General features: G+C 55.9%; 2 protein-coding genes across 2 annotated transcripts, besides 5 other annotated features; both read left to right on the top strand.

Annotated features, from left to right (window-relative positions):
• The first annotated feature begins 138 nt into the window (after positions 1–138).
• Positions 139–197: a microsatellite.
• Positions 198–254: 57 nt separating this feature from the next.
• Positions 255–986, top strand: Tco025E_09787 (DNA-directed RNA polymerase III subunit; the record flags this gene model as incomplete). The annotated part of the gene is made up of 1 exon (XM_029376594.1): positions 255–986. The coding sequence occupies one exon, from the start codon at positions 255–257 to the stop codon at positions 984–986; it is 732 nt and encodes a 243-aa protein (XP_029223275.1).
• A 77-nt stretch (positions 987–1,063) lies between these two features.
• Positions 1,064–1,092: a microsatellite.
• A 59-nt stretch (positions 1,093–1,151) lies between these two features.
• Positions 1,152–1,174: a microsatellite.
• Positions 1,175–1,424: 250 nt separating this feature from the next.
• Tco025E_09788 (uncharacterized protein) lies at positions 1,425–2,141 on the top strand (the record flags this gene model as incomplete). Its single annotated transcript, XM_029376595.1, has 1 exon — positions 1,425–2,141. One exon carries the CDS (start codon positions 1,425–1,427, stop codon positions 2,139–2,141), a length of 717 nt encoding a protein of 238 aa, XP_029223276.1.
• Positions 2,142–2,548: 407 nt separating this feature from the next.
• Positions 2,549–2,567: a microsatellite.
• Positions 2,568–2,614: 47 nt separating this feature from the next.
• Positions 2,615–2,673: a microsatellite.
• Positions 2,674–2,912: the final 239 nt, after the last annotated feature.

Here is a 2,912-nt window from a genome sequence, read left to right on the forward strand (position 1 = left end):
GTGATGAGAAGAAGAAATGAAAGGAGGAGGCTGTTGTGGACGCAGCTATTACTATTACTTCTGCTCCGCATGCATCTTTTTTTTTTGCCCCTGAAGGCCCCCGGTGCAGCTGCGTAAGTCCTAAAGACCGGCATGCCATCGTCTTGTGGTTGTCGCTTTTCGTTTTCTTTTCTTTTTTGTTTCTACTCTTTTTTTTTAGCGTGCGTGCGTGCCGTCGTCGCCACCGGCGCCGGGGTTGCTGGGTGGCGCGGCGGATGTCTATTTTCCACAGCTACGCCCTGCGTGACGTGCTGGAGGTGGAGCCGGTGTACTTTCAGGAGCGCGTGGCCATTGCCGCCGCGTCCTCCGCGGCCGAAGAGGACGCGGGGGAGCCGCTCGACGCGCAGCAGCGCTACCAGGCATCCTTTGAGGACGTCCTTATGCACCGCCTCACGGAGCGGTATGTGGGAAAGATCGTGCCGGGGTGCGGGCTGTGTGTCGCCATCCACGAGATCCTGCAGTACACGGAGGGCATCGTGCGGGGACCCTCCGCGTCGGCGTGGCTCACGGCCCAATTCCGGCTCTGCGTTTTCGCTCCAACGCCAGGGGCGCGCCTGCGCGCGACGATTGTCGCGCAAAATCGCGAGGGCATTTTTCTCACGCTGGACTTCTTTCAGTTTGTGTTCCTTGTGCCCGGCGACCTCCTTGTTGCGCCCTCCTCCTACCAGGAGGAGAAGCAGTGCTGGGCGTTGCAGGTGGAGGGCGACGAGGAGGAGGAGGAGGACGCGGGGGAGCCGGCGCTCAACCCGTACGTAAACGGCGACGAGGTTGTTGTGAAGGTCGAGCGCGTCACTGTCCGGGAGTTGGTAGACTTCCACGGCAGTGTCGGGGGGAAGAGCGGCGACGGGGCCGGGAGGGAGGGCTCACCTGCGTCGCAGTCGCCCATGGAAGTGTGGGGCAGCTTTGTGGGGACAGGCCTGGGGCCGGTGCTGTGGTTTGGGAAGTAACACCACCTGCATACGCCACTGATAACAATAAAAATACGCCTCTTCCTTGGGGGAGGGGGCGTGCGAGGGCCTCTGCCTTATTGCTCTTCTTCTTGTTGTTGTTGTTTGTGCGTGGCCGATGCGGCGGGGGGAGGCGGGCCTGCACGCACATGGAGGACCTGCGGCTGTGTGTGTGTGTGTGTGTGCGTCTCTTCACGCCACACTCCATATATCTCTCTCTTTCTATTCCCACGCTTTGTTTTTTTTCTTTCTCTGAATGTCAACGATATATACGTATACTTTGTCGTCCGCCGACAGAACTCCCCGCCGTTCCAGCTGACCGAATTCGCTCTTCTAGGACCCACAAGGGCGCAGCCGAAGAAATACATAAAAGAAAACCAACAACAACAACACGTACACATAAATAAAGGAGGAAAAAAGAGGTTGGGGGAAAAAAAAATGACAGATACAAATGGTAGCAACGCACTAGCGACAACCACTGCGGCACTGATTGTGTCTCCGGAGAAGTTTCATATTGTGCCGTATGTCAAGGAGGAGTTTGTGGTGCAGCTCACTAACGTCTCGTTTGAAACGGTGCTGTTCCGCATGCTCACGACAAACCCCCTGCGGTACTCGGTGACGCCGACAAAGGGGGTGATCAAGCCAAATGCGTCCATCCGGGTCACGGTGATGCTCAACCGCAGCCGGCTGGAGGAGGAGGAAGAAGCTCTTGGCGGCTTCGACGACTTCCGCGTCCAGTACTGCGTGATTGGGCCGAACGATGTCATCGAGCCCAGCTGTGCGAACGTGCCGGACATCATCAAGGCGCGGAAGCTGGTGGACAAGAATCAAGTGCACACGAAGAAATTTCGCTGCATGCTCGACGAGTCCCCCAAGGCCCCGAACAAGCCAAGCAGCGCGGAGCGCACCGACACCTCCCCGCTGGCGTCGGTCCCTACTGAGGGAACCGCGATTTCTCCAAAACCCGCGGAAACTTTGAGTCCCCTCGTCCCTGCAGCCAAGACGCACCTCCGGGAACTGGAGGTGAGCACATTGGCGGAGAAGAACCGGCGGGAACTGGCGCAAAAGCAGAATTCGCTGAAAAAGAAGATCCTGTTAGCACTGCTGGTGGCGCTGGCGGCGGTGCTCTTGGGGACGTGGGTTATGTCCACGTAGGCGCCCCACACTTGCTGTGCTGAGGGGCGGATAAAGGGAGGAATAGTGGAGGGAGGTAAAGTGCGAGGGGGCGTATTAGAAAGAGAGACATGTAGTTGAGTGCGCATATACGTAAGATGTATAAATGAATTTTTACGGGGGGGGAGCCAACTAAAAAAAAAACGAAAAAAGGAATAGAATATGTTACGTTTTCTCGCTCTTTTTTTTTTGTATTCTTTTCCTTCCGGTGGTGTTCCTGTCGGTGCGTTGGCTGGCGAGCGGCGCCACCCGCGGGCCCTCGTGGAGGGGGCGTGGCGCCGTTAAATTTGTCCGGAGGGGGGAGGAGGAGGGGGACCGGGGCGCAACGGCGCAGGCCCGACAATTTTGCGTCTCTTTGCCTGCCTGCCTGCGTGTGTGTGTGTGCGTGGGAGAGAGCGAGAGAGAGAGGGGGGTGTGCGGCGTGGGGTGTTAGACAAAAAGTGAGAGAAACCGACACACACAAACACGCAGGGAGAAACACAAACGACCAAAAACAAACAAACAAACACAAAAAGAGAGAGAGACATATTTATATAAAGAGAGAGGCATAAGAATAAAGTGGCGAGAGAGGCTGACAGAAGAAAAACAGAAAAAGAAACGGCGAACGGAAGTCAGTGAAAACGAGGGAAGAAGAAGCTAAAACAAAAGCAAACAAAAGAAAAAGGACGAGTCTGTGATCAGCCAATCAGTTATCGTAGTCGTCACCGGCAACAATGCTGATTTTGTAAGGATCTATGCTGCCTTATCACTGAA

The sequence above is a fragment of the Trypanosoma conorhini genome (assembly GCF_003719485.1).
Source record: "Trypanosoma conorhini strain 025E chromosome Unknown Tco_14.4_contig_01286, whole genome shotgun sequence".
Taxonomy (NCBI): domain Eukaryota; phylum Euglenozoa; class Kinetoplastea; order Trypanosomatida; family Trypanosomatidae; genus Trypanosoma; species Trypanosoma conorhini.